Here is a 19328-nt window from a genome sequence, read left to right on the forward strand (position 1 = left end):
ACATTTTCACGTGTAAAATGTTTGTTTTACATAAACGATGTAGAGATTAGCGAGTCAAACTAGTATGTACTGTATGACAAATAAGAGTATTGGGTCAGCTTTTAAGCTCCCATGTTGGGGAGTGCCTTTGTGGGGCAGTTATATGGGCATGTATGCCCTTTTGATTTGTATAAACTATATGGATGTAGATATGAAACTCTTTTTAATTCAATTAAAATTACGTAAAGGTTTAGTGCACTAGTGTTTTTATTGTCAACAAGTTGAAATGTGGTTGTGTGAGAAAAAAAGAAGTTGTAATATGTTTCTGTTGCTAGTTATATCAAGGTATAGTAGTAGGGCCACACGGATAATGCTAATTATTGCATTTATCTAGGCTAGGATTAAGTTGTGTTTATTGGAATTGTTTACCTACTAAGTTGTATTGTGTTGGAAGTTGTCTATAATTTATTGTAAGTTTGAACTATTCATGCATTGTATTGCCTATAAATAATAATGAGTAATGACATAAAATAATGAAGTGATTTTGATTGCGAAAATTATTAGCAAATGTTCTTGCTTTTGGAGTTGAGTCATTCCTCCTAACAATCACTCAACTGCGATTAATAGCATTGAGTGACGTTCACGCTACCCCTGGTCAAGCGGCATCCCAGGATGTTAAAAGTCACTCTTGTATTACTCTAATAATGATGTGGCTTTTAAAATTACCATTGGCCTTGTGATTGATTATTATTTAATTTGACTTTGTGATTTTAAAAGCCACCCCATTCTTAGGATGCGTTTGGGAGTGCGTTTTTAAAAAAATAATCTGCGATTTTAAACTAAATCGCAACTTTAGGGTGTTTGGGATTGCGATTTTAAAAACGCAAATTTTAAAATCGCAAAAAAATCTGCGATTTTCATAAGCTGATTAGAGGGTGCTTATTTGAAAAAGTGCGAATTTAAAACAAAATCACGATTTCTATTAAAAAGATATTTGGCGCAATAGTTACCTTTTTTAGAACGGGAATGAAAAAAATATCAAGAACACCCATCTAAAATATATTTAAACCCCTTCTTTTCTCTATTGTTCATCCTTATTGGTAATTTGGTCATGAAACCGCAATTATATGCAAATGTTATCCAAATACTCAATTGATAAAAAAAGTACTTTTTAGTATGTTTTACCAAACGCCTGTGCGATTTTAAAAAGTAGCGATTTTAAAAATGCAATTTTTAAAAACGCAATTTTTAAAATCGCACTTATTAAAATCGCACTCCCAAACGGGTCCTTAGAGTGACACAAAAATGACACAAGATTAATTTCTAGAATTACTCATCCTAGAACTATTCCTTTCCTTTGGTTGGATTCTTTAATTTTAACCATCCTTCCTAGGGCTTGATTTGCATCAGTTAGTCAAGTGTGATTTTTTTATTTTATTTTTTATTTTTAAATATTAACCACCAAATTTGACTTGGGGGATAACTCAGAATATCTTGATAGTTTGTAAGTTTCGGTTGCAATGAGTTGTAGTTTAGAGGTTAAACTATAGATGGAGTGTAAGTTTAAGGAGTAGAGTGTAATTTATCTTCTTCTTCTTCTTCTTTTTTTTTTTTAATTTTTTTTTTTTTTTTTAAGATTTGATTATTTGGGTTTGTTTACATGCAATGCAGATCTAATGTATGGACATGTTTATTAAGTTTTATTTATTGTCAAATGTTGTCTGTCCTATTTTAATAAGAACGTTTTTTAAACTCACAAAGGGCGTGGACAGGGAAGGGCTACTGCATATCGTATCCTACTCATACGCTAAAAGAGAAATAATAAGCATCAATTGCTCATTCCATATAACCATTTCCTTATTCAATTAAAAAAATAATAAATAAATAAATAAGCATCCACTGCAACGAGGGACTAAATCCAGCTAAGGTCTTCTTGAGCTAGTTTTGGATGAATAGGCTAATTAGATTTTTTCTTTTTTTTGTTGGAAAAAGCTAATTAATTCTAGTAATATGATTAACAAGATATCAACGGGATTTTCAACAGCTCAGGTAAGTTGACTTTGGAGTACACAAGTAATTTAGATTATCATTTCAAGCAAGATATCTAGAAAAATGTATTCTAGATTAGATTTTGGAGTTATATTACATCAAGTTCTACAAATGAAATTTATGATAAAGTGTATTCATGTGAATAAGAGGAATATTTCTTTGAAAATCATTGAACAATTTGTCTGAGATAGCCAAACTCACAAATAAACCAGGAACCTCTAGAGTCTATTACAAACTAATGTGACAATTTACGTGACATTTACCGTATTCTCTATTAAAATATAAACCGTCTCATAAAAGTTCTTTACCCTACACTAGCATTTCCTTATAATGTGGCCTAAAAGTTGTACTTCTTAAAAGAAAAGCTCATAGAGGGCATTAAAGTGATGGAAGTATGCCCAAACACATGGAGGGGAACAACATGCATGTTTATAGGATAGGAAGATAATAATGATTTGATTGATGAAGAGCATGGAAGGAAAACAGGACACCCAAAACAAATGAGAAGAAAAAAATTTGAAGTCTAAAAAACCCTAGAGACTTTGAGTTATGTGTTCATACCTTGCAAATTTATTGTTTTGTCTAATCTGATCCTATGCTTTCTTGAAGATCTTTCTTTGAATTCTTCGGGTGTGTCTCATGTTATTAAGTTGAGTAATTTTATAAGTCTCTCTTGTATCCCTTAAAAAACGATGTAGCTTTTAAAATCATTATTTGATTAAAATTCAATAGTAATTAATCATAAACTCAATGGTAATTTTAAGAGCCACATCATTCTTGGAGGAACACAAGAGTAACTTCTAGCATTACTGTCACATACATGTTCCCAACAAAATTAAGTTTAGGAAACTATGTTTGCCTGATCTTCTAACGATCATTCTTTTTATGATGTTCTCTCAATATTTTATTTTTTCTAATATCTTCCCAATTTATTATTGTAATTACAATGTTCCTCTTCCATGACTCAAAATAATAAAAATATTTTCACGAGATAATTTTTTTTTAAAAAAAAAAAGATAAGTCATTTTTTTAATCTTATAGAAAATATTTTTGTCACTCTAAATTGCGAAGGGGAAACATTGCAACCCCAATAATAAATCAGAAAAGACATTACAAAAATTAAAATATAGGAAAGAAGGGTAAATGTAATTAACCCTTAAGTTGATAAATCAAGATTTATTTTTTATTATTCTAATTATTTGAAAGCGATAATTTTTTTTTTTTTTTTTGTGAAAATAGTGGACAATTGTTAAACAAAATGATAAATTGATAATTAAATTCCCATGGCTTCTTGTCCATTGTCTCCTAAGCTAAAAGCATGTATGAAAATGACTCCCATAATATAGTGTATTATAGTTTCTTTTTATGCTAACAATGATTACATCCATCTGTTGCCCTTCCACAACTATGATTATATCCTTCTAGTGCCTGTCCACGTTTTTCACTTTTTTTTTTTTTTTTTTTAATAATCTCTTCAAAATAAAAGCAAGTCAAAGTCAATAATCTTTTCTTTTTCAAATTTTTTTTTTATTTTTTTTTATTTTTTTTTTTCTAATTGAAGAGGAAAAAGGGGGCTACAAGGGAGGATCGAATGCAAAAGAAAAGTACCTTATACTGCTTAGGGGTAACTCAGTTGGTCAAGAGGCAAGTTATAACTCAACTAATTTAGTGTTTTCAATTTAAGGAAGGAAAGTTTTAATAAGATATTTAGGAGCTTTTTTGATATCAAGAAAGCTTATAACTCATGAGTTTAATCCATTAATAGAAAAAAATCACAGCTAATTAAAATTAAATTTTGGTTCTACAAAAAGTTGTCCTTTTCAGAAAAGGCTGCAGCATCTACTCTCCTCTGTATTGTATAGTATTCAAGTCTATGAATCTAAGATTTTTATTCTTCCTTCCTAATTAAAAAGGTTATTAGATCAGTAGAGCAGAAATTGAATAGATTTTTTGATGTCTTCAAACGATTCATCAGCTGCTAGAGTAAAAGTGACTTGGGAGGCTGTTTGTGTACCTATGAAGGAAGGAGGTTTAGGTTCCGTTTGAGATTGCGGTTTTAATAAGTGTAATTTTAAAAATTGCGTTTTTAAAATTGCGATTGCGTTTGGTAAAACATGTTAAAAAGTAATTTTTTTATCAAATATTTGTTATTTGAAATCGTGATTTTGGTTTAAATTCGCGCCTTTTCAAATAAGCACCTCTAATGTGCTTATAGAAATTGCAAATTTTTTTCCTATTTTAAATTAAGTCATTTTTAAATCGCAATGCCAAACGCATCATGTCTTGCAATATCTTTTAAAAACGCAGATTATTCTTACGAAATCGTAATCCCAAATGCACCATTAGGCCTTACCTTCCATATGAAATGAAACAACCATAAGCCTCAGCTGTAGTTGAGTATTTTTTAGTAGAAGCTATTCCTTCCTTTTTTTTCTTTTTTTTTTTTTTTTCAAATAGTAATTTAGCATACCAAATTTACCCTTGGAAATATAATTTTTTTGGGCCAGACAAATATGCAACAAGTTCTTGCAACTGTATTATAAATAAAAAAATAAAATACAGATGAATTTCATGTTGGACAAAGTCTCATCAGCCAACGGTAGAGTTTGGCAAAGTCTCAAAGTCAAAGACAAAAGAGGTCACACCTTTAACAGAGAAATCTTATCTCTTACAAAAATTTCTCACACAAAGATTATAATTCGTCATTCATTTAAAAATTGTTACAAAAAACATTTAAATAGACAAACAAATAAAATTAGGGTTGACAGATTTGGGCTAAGCCCATTATAGAATTACATAATAACTTAAAACTTCGGGTCAAACCTATTATTGAATTACAAATAAAATTAAAAGACCAAATTCTTTATTTTTCATCCGGCATCAAAGAAACAGGAAAGATCACTCAAGTACTAAATTAACAGTAGATGGCACCTCCGGACCCAAAATTTTGAGAATTTGCTCTTGTTTGATTCGATCTGTGTCTAACTTCATAACCCAACATTCACTGTCGCCTGTATAAAGTATTGTTTCTCGAACAATTCTCATCTTCTCAAGAAGAAGAGCATTTTTTAGCAAAAGTACGGCAAGGTCAAATTCAGATGTATAACCACGAAATCCACTTAGCTTCACTTCCTTGAGACGCTGATGTTGACAATATTCTTTAAGTGGTATCTTTTTGTGCTCTGTGTAATCTGCTCCATTGACTATCTTTCGGTGCTCTATTTTCGCTGCACCAGTGCAGGGAAGGAGGAGCTAAAAACAAGCAAGAAGCAAAACATAAATAAGCTTTCACTACAAATCCTTGATAATGTAATACTAAACAATAGGTGATATTAACTCAATGCAAGTAGTAAACCAAGTTTTTTGTTTTTTGTTTTTTTTAGTTAGTTTTCAGCCTAAATTTAGTAAGTCGGTAATGAAATCACTAACAATCATTTCTACTCTCCAATCACGAATCCTTCCAAGAAAGTGAATACATAGTGCATTGAAAATTATACCCTACAAATATCTTTGCAACAAATCCTTCTTGATGTCTTAAAAACAATAGGTGAAATCTGCGTTTAAAAGCAAATCTTTCAAACAATGGTGTGAAGAAAAGTGAAATAAATTGCAAAACTAATTATCCACCTTGTTACCTTAAGAACAAATACTTCCATAGATCCAATTACAACACACCAATATTTGTCCAAGTCGTGAGACGACTCCAAAATATTTTTGATGAATACTCCTCCAAATGATATTTTGTTTGAAAACATAAAATTGAGCTATGGCTTAAAAAAAGGTAAAACAACCATACAAAACTTAGTTTAAAAAGGTATCAAAAGCAATAAATAAATAAATTCCTCTTGTACAAAGTTCCAAGGAACAAAAAGGCATGTGCAGCTCAACAACCAAATAAAAATGTGCTTGTGATATAAGATAACTTACATCCATCTCAAGTTCAACCAATGACGGAGCCGCCTCCAAAAAAGCAGAGGTCAGGTCCAGCAGGATTTTTCTAAATCTTACACCTAATAGCTTCAACTGCTTGAGTCTAGTAAATGTGGCTAAGTGCTTAGGTATTATATCAATCTGAAAGACAATGGAAAGAAATCATTTAACTAGAGACATAATATTCAATGATGACAAAAAGTTCAACTAAAAATTTTTGTTAGTGGCAATACCTGGACCATTGGAGCGATCACTAACAAAGTCTCAAGTAGAGGATACTCTTTTGCAACTGTGCCAAGGATATATGTAATTTGACCTCTAGGATCGTATTGCAAATTTAGACGATCACCACGATCTAAAGTCATACATATTCTAACAGGTTGTGCACTGTTCTTTAACAAGACCTGCCCAAACATTATTGCGTCTTACTCAATTGATGCAATACTTAAAGCATCATGAATTTCAACTTTTTCTAAAGGATTGCAACGAAATATCCTCAAGTGTCTCAGCCTGAGAAACCGACATCCACTAGATAATTTCAAATGAAATGGACAACGGCATTCGCTCATACTAAACCATTCTAAAGATGGGCAACCATTCAAAATGTTATCCACATTCTCTTGACTTAAACTTGTCCTTGTCAACGAGAGGGATGAAAGGGAGTTCAAGCCATTGAAATTTGCTGGAATACTCAGGCTGCAGAACTTCAAAGACAAATGTTTTATCTTTGACTGTCTCCCTGCTTGATCAAATAGCCAATATGGAAATTTATAGAGCTCACGAGACAAGTCTGACAAATAATGTTCTAACAGGTTGATAGAAAGACTTTGAACTTGCATACCAATTGCAAACTGAATCCATCGATCAACGTCGCAACCATGACCACTACCCAACGGATACTCAACCCTAAAGGAATCTATCTTTTTGCCGGCATAGAGTTCCAGAATATGGTTGGCCCATCTAACAAATCTTCCCTTTTGCTTCTGTTTCCACTCAGTATGCTGGCTTTTGAAATGGTCCAAGCATAAAAAAAGTCCAAGCATGTTTTTGGGATCTAGGTCAAGGTTAGAAGAGGTCGTCCAAAGGTATCTCCATCTTTTTGAAAGGATGCTAGTAGTGGCAGCTTCCCTCACTGATATTAATGATATTATAGAAGAAAGAATGTCCTCCGGCAATCTACCAGTCAGATCGGCCATTGGGCACTGTCAATCTATGTGCACACAAAATAACATAAACAAAATTAACTCTTGTGCATACCAAGATTCCAAAGTAACAGTAGGCATTTGTTGTAAATAAAGCTAAAAGAACAATTCAGGGCGTTTATTTAATACAATGTGAATTACATAGAAATATATCTAAAACTTAAACTTACACCAAGCAACGTCTTGGACTGAAATTGTGGCCACTTGAGTCTGGAAATTTGGTGTTTCGGCAACCGGTCCAACATTATCTTGTCAATCTGATAATAAAGAGCTATAAGATGAGACATTGCTATAAGATGAAGCAATTAGGCTCTAAGAAACCAAAAATAAAATCATAATGAGACCAACAAGTATAACAACAACGATAATCAGTAAGCAGAGTCAAAAACTTCAGTAGGCGACAAGAATTGATTATGCTGAAAGGTCTCACCTTTCATGAATTTGTTCCATAAATTTTAGTAAATTTGCATACTTTATAATTATAAAGCTATGGCGACTTGGAATTCAAATTTCCCATGTTTCAAATTATCAATATCTGTCTATATAAGATACAAAAAACAGCCACAATGGGAATACATCAGCAATAGATACCTCTGGCACGGAAAATCCAAAACAATACTTGGGGATGTAATTAACGGAGCCCTCGGGCCGTATTTCCTCCAGTTTCTTCTTCATGATCATCAACTCCTCCTCTCTGGCTACAAACTTTGAGCCCACAAAAACTTTGAATCTTTCCGATTTCTTTGTTGATTAAAAAGATGGGTACTTCACCCACCAGATCCTCACAAAGTTGCAGAGAGAGCCAGTAAAGAACAAAAAGACAACAGATTAACCTCGACGATCTGGCGAGAGAGAGAGCAAAACTGTAAAGAGAGAGTGACTGAGACGGTGGCCGTGGCCCGCGGAGAGCGTCACCGAAAGTTAAATATATATAGTGCTTTTTTTTTTCTTTTTTTTTTCTTCAAAAAGGCCATTCTTCCAAATCCGAGTTTGAGATGGAATAAGACATGTACGTACAAAAACAAAATTATATGTTTTTTTAAAAAGCTAAATTTCACTTAATCCCTCAAATTACCTCAAAATTATTAATTGTGATAATTTATCTTATAAATTACCAAAACAATAATAATGTACTCCCAATTTCAACAAAATAAAAAAAAAATTACCCTTATTAAAATAAAAACAAAAATACAAAAATTTAATATTTTTTCAAATTTTTAAGGGTAATTTTATTTTATTGAAAATTTTATAAGGATAATTGTGTCATTTTGCTAGCATTAGGCGTACATTATCATTATTTTGGTAATTTGTGAGGTAAATTGTCGTAATTGATAGTTTGGGGGGTAAATTGTCATTAAGATGATAGTTTGAGGAGATTAAGCGGACTTTACCCTTTTTAAAATTATGTATGTCATTTTATTAGAAACATAATTGTTTTTTTTTTTTAAATAAAATTATATGTTTTTTAATTTTTTTTTTGAAGTGGAGAACCTCACTTTACTACTTACAAGGAAAAAAAAAATTAAAAAATTAATAAAACAAACCAGTGTTAGATATAGGCCTGGGTATGGGTCAAAATGGTCCGGTTTTGGACCTTATCAGTTATTAACTGATAATTTTCGGTTAAACGGTTTATTAACCGATACCGAACCAATAAGAATTTTAATCGATAATTTCAATTAAAACGGTACATGGTTAAACGGTTCGGTTAAACCGGTTAACCGATTTAACCGAGAGCTTTATATTGATTTATTTTGTTGGACCAAAAATGAGTTTTTTTAAACTTTTAAGAGCCCAAATACTTTTTATTGGGCTAAAATAACTTATTAAAAATGAGTTGTTTTAGGGCCCAAATACTTTTTGTTGGGACCCAAATATTTGTTTTTTGGGGCTAAAAATTGAAACTTTTTTATATTGATCCACTTCAACTTTTTTTTTTATATATATATATTATCAAATACATTTTTCCAAAGCAAATGGACTAATTAACATAATGAATGCTAATTAGACTAGCAAAACTAGTTAATGAAAAATTCTTTCACCAAAGGCAAAGAAATCCCATAAAATGCCATCACTTAAAAAAAAAAAATCAAACCTACCCAAACCCAAATTAAAATAAAATTCATTGATGAATAATAAACAAAGTATTAACTAATTAAAGTCACTAGCAAAAGGAAAATAAGTCATGGGCAACACCATTACACAAATATAAAAGCGAGAAAACATAAAGATAGTGATCAATATGAATAAACATCAACATCAACACGGTTACACAATAATTTCCTTGAGCCACCTCAAACATGGATTATCTTCAATTCCTTAAATCTACTTCCTTCAATAATCCAACAAATCAAAGCATAAATAAAGTGAATCGTTATTAGTAATTAACATTAAAGAGTAAGAAATAAATATCAAATAAGAAAAAAATAAGATGCAAAAAACTTACCAAATATTTTAAACAAAACATTACCCCGGAAAGTTCATCCATTAAGCCTTAATTCGCGTCAAATGTGAGGGAATTAGACATAATTTCTACCACAGTGAAATTTTTAAAGGATTAGTAAAAATAATTTAATCAAATAATTAGAATAATGAATAAATTTGAAATTAACAAATATTACCCGACTCAAGCTTGTAGCTTTCTTCATCTTCAATATCAAGCAAAAGTGACTCAACATACTGAAAATTGGGAGAAGATCTCAATCAATTTTGACAACAAATAAGGGCTTCCACTGTTTTCGGAGTCAAAGAACTCCGAAAAGGATCTATGATGCGACCTTCGGTGCTAAACGCCGACGTAGAAGCAACAGAAGTAAGTGGAATTGCTAGGACATCCCGTGCTACCTCGGCGAGAACTGGAAACTTTACCTTATTTACCCTCCACCATATTAAAATATCAAAGTTGTCACTAGGTGTCTCCACCTCTTCTGTATAATATTGCTCTATCTCTGTCCGACACATCATCACATTTTTGGACGCCCGAAATAAATGGTAAATAGTTAAAGCATCTTTCTTATTAGTACCCACACCCACACCTTCAGAACTTGTGCAACCACGCTCTTCATTTCCAAACCTAGCCCCACTTTCATTCTTAGCATATTGCTCATATAACCGGGCCAAGACATCCTTTAATTTGTCAACAATTTCTTTTGCTTTTTCTAGACCCACATTCGTCTGGAACCAAAATTCTAAGACGGATATCTTGTAACGTGGATCAAGCACCAAAGCAATAAACAACAAAGGGTTAATAGCGAAAAAATTTCCCCAATACTTATCATATTTCTCTTTCATTTGCATTGCCATGTTACTCAATGAATAATCATTACTTTCACAATACTCATCCAAACAATGATAAACATTTTGAAGAATACCAAAAACCAAGTTAGAAGTTGAGTACAAGGAACCCGACATCTAAATTGTTTAGTCATAAAACACACGCAAGAATTTAACAATGTGTCGAACCTTATTCCAATCATCTTCATTTGGAGCCCCCAGTACATCCCTCCCTCCACTATCATCATTCAAATAATGCACAAAATTTGAATCTTCATCTAACATAAGATTAAATGCCCTTTCATACTTTTGTGCGGCCTCCAATTTAACGACCTAGATTTTAAAACTCTTATTTAAATAAATAGATTAAAAGAATAATCGATAAATTAGAACAATGATATGTGGATTAATGATATTAAATAACTATTTAATGTTAAAGGTATATTACATTGATTTTTGACATCTTTTATATATCACTTCAATTCTAAAATTTAGCTTCACTAATATGTTTATAATTAAACCCAATCTAGTGAATAAATTATTTATATTGGTGTTTAGTGAAGTCAGAAATTAATTTTAAGCTTTTTAGTTTTTAGCCTAAAAAGTAGTGTCTTAATTTTCATACTGTCTAAATGAGATTAAAACTGCTAAAGAAAGATATCAAGGCTAGCCACCTTTGTTGAAAGCTTAAAGCTTCTAGTAATAAGGGTTATAGTAAATATCATGATTATAATAATTTAATAAGGCAAGTGGCCAAGTGGGATGGGAATGCAAATAATTAAAGCCTAAGTTGAATCTGAAAATTTGTACAGGCAAAAAATAGACACAAACGAACTCGGGTGAAGTCAAACCAAAAATATAAAATGTTTGTCTTGGAGTCCTCTATCTACTCTCAAAATTTCATGTCAATCAGAGTAGGTTTGGACATTGAAAAATGGATCGGGATACACTGCCCTCATTTTGGACGAAAATTCTAATTGGTATAGAGCATGAAATATAGACTAGGTTCATTCTTTTGGTTAAATACATCTCAACCCTTAGATCAAATGTGTAAAAATAAATCCTAACCATTCATTCTCTTATAAATAGAGCCTAAAGCTAAAGTCACTTTCACTTGAGTTTTTACAATCTTAGAACAAGTAAAATTGTTTGCTCCTCCTTTCATTTTATTTCTTAGTTCTAGTCAAATACCATATAGCCTAGATATTTCTTGTAGTGTTCAAGTGTTTTTTCTAAACTAGCTACCTAGAGAAGATTTGGTGGAGTTTTACTTCTAAGAATTATTGGGTAAGTGCTTCTTGTATAAATATCATGATTTATTGCTTGTATCACTTATTCTCATTTAGTTGTTTAAAGACACAATAAGCGTATAATGTAAAATAAAATAATAGATACAAGTGAATTAAAAATAATGAGTTAGTGGACAAAATCAATTAGTTGAGGGCTTATGATATTATCTATATATTATTTACTTTACAGCTTTTACATTCAGTCATTTCTTTTATTGTTATTTAAATTTTAATTCATATTTTTGGCAGTCATTCCCGGAATATGAATTCAGTATTTACATTCAGTCATTTCGTTTACTGTCATTTAAATTTTAATTCATATTTTTCGCGATCATCCCCGGAATATGAATTCAGTATTTACATTCAGTCATTTCTTTTACTGTCATTTAAATTTTAATTCATATTTTTTGCGGTCATCCCCGGAATATGAATTCAGTATTTACATTTAGTCATTTCTTTTATTGTCATTTAAATTTTAGTTCATATTTTTGGCGGTACGGACTATTGGTCTCATCCCCGAAATATGAATTCAGTATTTACATTCAGTCATTTCTTTTATTGTCATTTAAATTTTGATTCATACTTTGGTAAGTACAGACCATTGGTCTCATCTCCGAAATAAGAGTCATGCTTTTTATATATATATATATATATATATATATATATATATATAATACTAATTTGTATTTAGTGATTTTGGCCATTAGCCTCATCACCAAAAATGAATTCAGGTATAAAGCTAGTTATAAGTGACTATTTTAGATTAATATAATAAAATGAGTTAAGTAACGATGAAGTGACGGATAATAAATAAATATAAAAAGATGAGGGTCTTTAAACAATGATATTATTGGAGAATGAACTAAGTATTGTTTGTATGTATGTATTATATGCAGAAGTGGAGCAGAATACTACACTAAGGAGAGTAAGTATGGATATACTTACTGAATACTAGCTTTGTTTTATTGTTATAGAAATTCTTATTTTGTCTTATTAATATAATTTTGCAATACAACTGTTGCATAATGTGTCTAATAAAATGGACTGATAAGATAGCCACCTTAAGAACAAGCTGGGTGGATTGCCGCGAGGAACTGTCAGTATCTCAGTGGATGGGGACATATAACCATCCAACAGACCTAATATATAACTAAGCTGGGGCGGTGTAGTTGCCAGCACCAAACAGGTAAACCTCTAAAGTGTGAGGGACATAACAGACGTAAGTGGACTGAGAGCTCATGACAAGAGGTCTGAAGAAAGATTATCATAAAACACAAACTAATCTGTCATTACGCTGCATTCACAACTCATTCATTATTTTATATTTTAGTATTTAATCTTACTTGTTCAAACTAGTCTTTTTAGTCTTTATCTATAGGAAAATAGATTACTCACTTGTTTGCCTATGTAAATATGATAATGTCATCTTTACATAGATTTTGATGCAGGAATAGAAAGTGAGGACGATGGTCCTTTTACTGGTTTTGATGGTTGATAGACCATTTACTGCAGGATTGATGCTTACTCTATGGAGTAAGACTCATTTATGTTAATCGTTTTTATTACGTATGATGATGTGTGTGAACTTAATAAATATTACAATAGTAATTTAGGTGCCGTCTGTGGCATATATTTGGTACACCTAGTGTGTACATATGTTGTAATGAAAACCATGTTTCTATTTTATATCACCTCGAGGTATTTCAGTCAGCTCAATGGTGTTGTGTAAGTTACTCCTAGGTATAGAAAAAGAAAAAAAAATATACATACTCCGCTGTAAGATTGTATTTTCTAAAGTTGCAGCGTCACGACTTCGATATTTGCTAGTTCAAATATCGGGACGTTACATTATGGTATCAGAGTGGTTTGCTCTATGGGAAAGTTAGTATCACACTAGAACTAGGGTATACAACACAAGAGCTTCACTAAATAAAATACTTATAACTTTTTATTAAAAACTTTTGTTTGAGAATAAAGTATTAGCGATAGAAGCCCAACTATGTTATTTACATGTTTGAGTGATTTTGTTGTTTGCTTTGATATAGATAAGTCGTTAATTAATTTGTACAGAATTATGGTATGAAGACATGATCTCCCTATCGTTGAAGAAGGCGAAGCACCTCACTCCTATAATGAAAACGATGAAATACCACCTCCACCTCCTGCATTCGATGATGGTGTACACCCAACATTAGCCCACTTTATGGGAGATATTACTAGGCAATTCACAGAAGCAATTTCACGGATGTCTCAACCTGTTGCACCAGTCGAGCGTATCGGTTGCTCGATGCGTGACTTTATTGATCAGCAGTTTCCTACTTTCAATGGGACTCAAGGACATACAGTAGCTAAAGCTTGGATTTCTGATATCCAATTGCTGGACGACACACTCAAGTGTACAAACGAGGAAAAGTTGACATACATCGTATTAAGGCTAACTGGTGAAGCCCTTAAATGGTGGAAGTCCCAGGAAGAGCTGATAGGACCTGGTGTTGTTATCACGTGGGAAAGGTTTGTTGAGGAATTCAACAGGCAATATTTCCCAAGGTCTCAAAAGCAGTTAAGAGCTATTGAATTTTAGAACTTGGTGCAGGGTACTATGTCAGTGGAACAATACTCAATTAAATTCACTGAGTTAGCCAAGTTTGGTATTACTCTTAGTCCTGACAAAGTATCAAAGACAGAACGTTTTGAAAATGGCCTTAACTTTCGCATCAAGGAAAGAGTTGTCTGCCATGAGATCAAAAACTATGCTCGATTAGTAAACATAGCATCCCTTGTTGAAAGGGTGAACATAGGAAACGGTCAATGCCTCAAGCATCCTATCCCTCTAAACGATTTGTCGTAGGGACTGGCTCCGAACCAGCGGATCACCAGAATGTTTCTCCTCCAGTAAGAAGTCAGAAGGTTGCTTGTCCCAAATGTGGAAGAATGCATTTTGGAGATTGCAGGAGTGAAAGTACCAGCTGTTTTCGATGTGGTCAAAAGGGGCATTTTAAGAAGGATTGCCCAATGAATACCACGGGGGAAGCTGGAGCACAAAGGAATGACTTTCAACAAAGAAGGCATGCTCAAGCAAGAGTATATACGTTGACCCCCATAGATGACGATGAGAATGATGAAGCAAACAATGATATAATGACAGGTACCATTTCTCTATTTGGTACTCTTGCGTGTACTCTCTTTGATTCTAGAGCTACACATTCATTCGTTTCTGCATTATACACTAAGATTTGTCATATAAGTACACGACCATTAGGGCAAGATTGGTCGGTACAAACAACAGGACGAGAAAAGATAAATGAATTACTATCATCATTGAGGGATGAGTATAAGCATAGTCAATGTAGAATTAAAATAAGTATATGATTGTTTTGTTATCTTTGAAGAATTATAGCAGTTGTACCTAAGCAAAGAACTAATCATGGTACCATATAAGGATTGATATCTAGCTATATTTTGAGGAAAATGATAATCATATTAGTGATACATGATCATGAATATTAAGAGATAGAGATGTTTAAAAAATATTATTGTCTTATAGCCACTTTGACAAGGCTGATTAAATAAAATTGAAGAAACGTAGTGAGCTCGAGAACAAGGCTACGACATTTTGAGGTATGAACTAGCGATCGAATAATTGTTTGAAATTGATGTTGTTAGGACTTGATAAGAAAAAAATAGTGAATGCGATTTAAAAAGGAATAGATAATTTTTATAAAGGTATGAAGGTTGTCTTTCATAATAATATGAACACTTCAAAGGTATGCCATTGAAGCTGTTTAAAGGATAAATTTTTCTGAAAAATATTTTGAGATAGGATTTCCATAATATACCGAAGGTATCATTAGGAATGATTACAGAAGTTGAGTCTTTAGGTTGTGAATAAGGTTTCCTCCTTGGAAAATGAGTTTCAATAATAAAAGGATAAAGCGAAATTTTGGGAATATATACTTAATTTATGACAAAAGGGTGATTAAGTCATGATGCATCATTTCCATAAAGGGAAATAATGATGCTTAGCTCATCATAAAGAGATTGAGAAAATGCTATGAAGTATTAGATGGTGATTAATTGAGGTAAGAAAAATGAATATAGTATTACCTATAATTAATGATATGATAAAATTGCACATAGCACAAATTGTGAGCTTGATGAATACTCAAGTGTAGGATTAGAATTGGTCTATCCAAAATAGAGTGCAGGGTAGTTGGATTCGTCAAGGAAAGTACTAAGTGGATCCAATATTTACCTTTTGCCGAGTTTGCTTATAACAAAAGTTTCCAGGCAACTATTGGTATGGCACCATACGAAGTACTCTATGGACGCAAATGCAAGTCGCCACTTTATTGGAATGAAGTTGGTGAAAGGCAATTGGTGGGACCGAAGATAATCCAAGACACTAAGGACAAGGTCATATTGATTTGGGAAAAGCATGCAAATAGCTCAAAGCCGTCAAAAGAGTTATGCTGACAAAGGACGTCGCCTAGTGAATTTTGAAGTTGGTGATCAAGTATTCCTGAAAGTATCACCAATGAAAGGCGTACTGCGTTTTGGTAAAAAGGGAAAGTTAAGTCCAAGGTATGTTGGCCCCTTCATGATAACCGAAATTGTAGGTCCAGTGGCATACCGAGTTGAGTTACCACCTGAGCTAGCAAAGATTCGAGCAAATTTAAGGTATGAGGAACTACCGGTACAAATTCTGGATCAAAAGGAATAGAAACTCAGAACGAAAACCATTGCCCTAGTTAAAGTTCTCTAGCGTAATAACTACGTAGAAGAAGGTTCTTAGAAACTAGAACGAGAGAAATGCAGGACAAATACCCACATTTATTCTAACCGGATATATATATATATATACGTGGTAGATGGTATTTTATGATTGGTTATATGGGTATTGTTCAAAACTACAAAAGTTGAAGGATACCTTAGGGATAGAAGTGATATTATTAAATGCTCCGGTCGATGTTTTGAGTTGGTAGATAAATCATGGTACTGTATAAAAGTGTAGTACCTAAGTGAAAACATTGAAACTTAAGAAGTAGTACGTCGGAGCTATAGAGTATATGAATAGAAAATTGAGGAACATTATTTTCTTACACCCTTTTCTTAGAATATTACTATACGATAAAAGGTTAAGGATTAAGTGTAAGATATGACTGAGGATTAGACGTTACAATAAAATCCGAGTCACTCATATTGAGGTTATGTGATAATTTGAATGCCTTAATTTCGGGGACGAAATTCCAATAAGGTGAGTAGAATGTAACGACCTTGATTTTAAAACTCTTATTTAAATAAATAGATTAAAAGAATAATCGATAAATTAGAACAATGATATGTGGATTAATGATATTAAATAACTATTTAATGTTAAAGGTATATTACATTGATTTTTGACATCTTTTGTATATCACTTCAATTCTAAAATTTTGTTTCACTAATATGATTATAATTAAACCCAATCTAGTGAATAAATTATTTATATTGGTGTTTAGCGAAGTCATAAATTAATTTGAAACTTTTCAGTTTTTAGCCTAAAAAGCAGTGTCTTAATTTTCATACTGTCTAAATGAGATTAAAATTGCTAAAGAAAGATACCAAGGCTAGCCACTTTTGTTGAAAGCTTAAAGCTTCTAGTAATAAGGGTTATAGTAAATATCATGATTATAATAATTTAATAAGGTAAGTGGCCAAGTGGGAATGCAAATAATTAAAGCCTAAGTTAAATCGGAAAATGTGTACAGACCAAAAATAGACACAAACGAACTCGGATGAAGTCGAACTAAAAATATAAAATGTTTGTCTTGGAGTCCTCTATCTACTCTCAAAATTTCATGTCAATCGGAGTAGGTTTGGACATTGAAAAATGGATCGGGATACACTGCCCTCATTTTGGACGAAAATTCTAATTGGTATAGAGCATGAAATATGGACTAGGTTCATTCTTTTGGTTAAGTACATCTCAACCCTTAGATCAAATGTGTAAAAATAAATCCTAACCATTCATTCTCTTATAAATAGAGCCTAAAGCTAAAGTCACTTTCACTTGAGTTTTTACAATCTTAGAACAAGTAAAATTGTTTGCTCCTCCTTTTATTTTATTTCTTAGTTCTAGTCAAATACCACATAGCCTAGATCTTTTTTGTAGTTTTCAAATGTTTTTTCTAAACTAGCTACCTAGAGAAGATTTGGTGGAGTTTTACTTCTAAGGATTATTGCGTAAGTGTTTCTTGTATAGATATCATAATTTATTGCTTGTATCACTTGTTCTCATTTAGCTGTTTAAAGACCCAATAAGCGTATAATGTAAAATAAAGTAATAGATACAAGTGAATTAATAATAATGAGTTAGTGGACAAAATCAATTAAGGGCTTACGATATTATCTATATATTATTTACTTTATAGCTTTTACATTCAGTCACTTCTTTTATTGTCATTTAAATTTTAATTCATATTTTTGGCGGTCATCCCCAGAATATGAATTCAGTATTTACATTTAGTGATTTCTTTTAGTGTCATTTAAATTTTAATTCATATTTTTGGCGGTCATCCCGGGAATATGAATTTAGTATTTACATTTAGTCATTTCTTTTATTGTCATTTAAATTTTAGTTCATATTTTTTGCGGTACGAACCATTGGTCTCATCCCCGAAATATGAATTCAGTATTTACATTCAGTCATTTCTTTTATTGTCATTTAAATTTTGATTCATACTTTGGTAGGTACGGACATTGGTCTCATCTCCGAAATATGAGTCATGCTTTATATATATTATTTATAATACTAATTTGTATTTAGTGATACTGGCCATTAGCCTCGTCACCAAAAATGAATTCAGGCATCAAGCTAGTTATAAGTGGCTATCTTAGATTAATATAATAAAATAAGTAAGTAAAGATGAAGTGACGGATAATAAATAAATATAAAAAGATGAGGGTCTTTAAACAATGATATTATTGGATAATGAACTAAGTATTGTTTGTATGTATGTATTATATGCAGAAGTGGAGCAGAATACTACACTAAGGAGAGTAAGTATGGATATACTTAATGAGTACTAGCTTTGTTTTATTGTTATAGGAATTCTTATTTTGTCTTATTAATATAATTTTGCAATACAACTGTTGCATAATGTGTCTAATAAAATGGGCTGATAAGATAGCCACCTTAAGAACAAGCTGGGTGGATTGCCGCGAGAAACTGTCGGTATCTCAGTGGATGGGGGTATATAACCGTCCAACATGCCTAATATATAACTAAGCTGGGGCGGTGTAGTTGCCAGCACCAAACAGGTAAACCTCTAAAGTGTGAGGGACATAACGGACGTAAGTGGGCTGAGAGCTCATGACAAGAGGTCTGAAGAAAGATTATCATGAAACACAAACTAATCTGTCATTACGCTGCATTCACAACTCACTCATTATTTTATATTTTAGTATTTAATCTTACTTGTTCAAACTAGTCTTTTTAGTCTTTATCTCTAGGAAAATAGATTACTCACTTGTTTGCCTATGTAAATATGATAACGTCATCTTTACATAGATCTTGATGCAGGAATAGAAAGTGAGGACGATGGTCCTTTTACTGGTTTTGATGGTT

At 32.1% G+C, this 19328-nt stretch overlaps 1 protein-coding gene across 1 annotated transcript; it reads right to left on the bottom strand.

Annotated features, from left to right (window-relative positions):
• Positions 1 to 4689: 4689 nt before the first annotated feature.
• On the bottom strand, positions 4690 to 8059 carry LOC132171388 (uncharacterized). The gene is given in 5 exon segments (XM_088511147.1): positions 4690 to 5280; positions 5956 to 6099; positions 6192 to 7168; positions 7327 to 7417; positions 7752 to 8059. Coding segments are annotated over 5 exon segments (1656 nt in total). The 5' UTR covers positions 7842 to 8059; the 3' UTR covers positions 4690 to 4926.
• Positions 8060 to 19328: the final 11269 nt, after the last annotated feature.

This window comes from Corylus avellana, chromosome 1 (assembly GCF_965113065.1).
Source record: "Corylus avellana chromosome 1, dhCorAvel1.hap1.2, whole genome shotgun sequence".
NCBI classification, from domain to species: Eukaryota; Viridiplantae; Streptophyta; class Magnoliopsida; order Fagales; family Betulaceae; genus Corylus; species Corylus avellana.